The sequence below is a fragment of the Amphimedon queenslandica genome, unplaced genomic scaffold (assembly GCF_000090795.2).
Source record: "Amphimedon queenslandica unplaced genomic scaffold, v1.1 AMPQUscaffold_8133_Cont19920, whole genome shotgun sequence".
NCBI lineage: Eukaryota > Metazoa > Porifera > Demospongiae > Haplosclerida > Niphatidae > Amphimedon > Amphimedon queenslandica.
In genome coordinates, this window is record NW_003551587.1 from 1 (window position 1) to 2374 (window position 2374).

General features: G+C 34.9%; 1 protein-coding gene across 1 annotated transcript; it reads right to left on the reverse strand.

The window, feature by feature from the left end:
- Positions 1–77: 77 nt before the first annotated feature.
- LOC105315778 (GRIP1-associated protein 1-like) lies at positions 78–2271 on the reverse strand (the record flags this gene model as incomplete). The annotated part of the gene is made up of 11 exons (XM_011410523.2): positions 78–249; positions 296–400; positions 470–661; positions 727–765; positions 885–977; positions 1032–1131; positions 1216–1263; positions 1359–1623; positions 1681–1810; positions 1892–2026; positions 2210–2271. Coding segments are annotated over 11 exons (1341 nt in total), but the record flags the coding sequence as incomplete, so codon positions are not given.
- Positions 2272–2374: the final 103 nt, after the last annotated feature.

The following is a 2374-nucleotide window of genomic DNA, read 5'->3' on the forward strand; positions in this document are numbered from 1 at the left end:
ATCATTTTGCAGGCTATAGTGTAGCTACTCAATATTTCTGACAAAATTCAATTTTGTATAAAATAATTCATACATACAGTCTAGATGGATTACTTGTGCTTCCTTCAGTTGTTGCTCATAAGTTTCCTTCATATTCTCCATTGACTTTATTCTTCTCTTAAGATCAGCCAATTCATCAACTGATGAATTCAAATGTTTAACTTTTTCTCTTTCTTCATCCAATTGTGACTGGAGAGACTCAATCTCACCCTGTAATAATAAATAAAGTACATATACATATATATATATGATATACCTTATATTTGTCTATTAGATCATTTTCTTTCTTTTTATTTTCAGTAGCAGTTTCATGTTCTTTAATGGCCATCTCATCCAACAGGCTCTTCCGCTTGTCAGCCAACTACCAAATAATATTATTAATTAATAATAATCAACTTATAGTTCCCCTCCCTCCCTCTCTCCCTCTCACCTTTTCAATGGTTGATATAGTTTCTCCCAGTTTTATTCTTTCTTCCCTAGCGGTCAATAGCTGATCGGCAAGACTGTCATTAGCTTCTTGAGATGATTTCAGTTCCAACTCCATATCTGAATACTTCCTCTTCATCTCTCCCAACTCTTTCTTTGATTGTTGTAACTCTGTACTCAGCTCTTCTAGAATAACCTGAGAGAGAGAGAGAGGAGAGGGGGAGCATGTGATTAAATGAAAAAAGGGTGACAATGACTTACTTTGTTACTGTCCCGTTCATTAGTAAGTGCTTCTTGATGCTGCAGTTAAATAAAACAACACAAAATGTAGCAAATTCTTACATATACTAGCAGCCATCAAGAACATACATGTACATGTACATGTATTGCACATGTAGGTACTTATTTTTATAACGTACCTCCTGTAAATGTCTATATTTCTTCAATAACTCCTCCTTCTCATTTTTAAGAAATGAAATCTGTTGAGCTAAATCAGCACTGGATTCACTCTCCTACAATGAATGACATCAGCTGCTAAACTGCATGTAATTATTATTATTACTAACTTGTCGTCTTTTCTCATCTTCTTCTTGTAGTTGTTTTATTTCTTGATGCAAAGACTCCATCTCTCTCTCCTTCTCTTGACACATGTTGTCATAACTTAATCTAAAAATGACAATGAATACATGTATACTTGTAGGTTAATGAATATTAGTTAAAGTATCATAGTTAAATGTACATTGCTTTTACTTGTTTTCACTTAATATTTTCTCCTTTTCATTCTGCACTTGAACTAAACTAAAAATAAAAGTGAAATAGTCACAGAGCTGCTATTATACTCAAACTTTCAGTGTCCCTTCTCTCTCTCCCTCTCCCTCTCTCTCTCCAGGTACATTTCTTGTTTCTTTCTAGTTTTCTCCTCCAGTCTATCAATCTGGGTCTTAAGCTCCTCCTTTTCTCTCCTTCCCTTCTCCTCCATTGCCGATAGCTGCTCTTGTAGTATCTTATTCTCTTCTTCAAGAGTAGCTAGTTTTAGATTAATGGCCACTGGAGGAGCCTGTGCTGGTTGTACTCTGTCATCTTCTTTAATGGTGGACGGTTCTTCTCCCTCTGTCTGCTCTCCTTCTGTCCCTGCTGATTGAAGCTGTTCTTGTAACGCTAACATTAAAGTAAATATAAAATAATGACAATATTAATATTATTAACAATGATTACTTTGCAGTGATTTTTGCAATGCTTTGTTCTCAGCTTGCAAGTGAGTCAGTTCTTGTGAACTCCCTCTATCTCCACTAACCACACCTCCTGCCCCACCCCCTTTCTTCAATGCTTCCTTCTCTTCACAAACCTACAAGCACACAGATAAAGTGTAACATGTATAATGCAATTGATGGAACAATATGTAACATGTTGTTCCATTACATTGTACCTTAGCCAGTTCGTTCATTAGTGTTGTGTTCTGTAGCTTGAAGTCTTCTTCTTGAGTGTGGAGTCTCTTCTGAAGGACCTCATTCTCTTCGGAGAGTAACTGATACTCTTTAGCTTTTTTGCTCTTTTGTATCGACTGCATCAAAAAATGATTATTTATAGCATCATTCGGTCATAGCAACTTTCGGTGGAATTGGACCAAGGTCCCTGTATTATAGTACAGGGACTTTGGCCTGATTTTGGAGCATCTTTAAAAATTCATAATAAATCAAAATTTGATGGTAATGAGCTCATAAGTGTTATATCCACATTACTTTACCTTGTTTGCTTTCTCTAGCTCTTTGTTCAATTGCTGATTGCTACTAAGCAATTGCTTGTATTCTAAAGAAATTTTAAAAGTAATTAATAATTAATTTTATTAATTAAAGTTACACTATACACTGTTTACTGTAAATGTATACAGCATACAGTACTAATTATATAT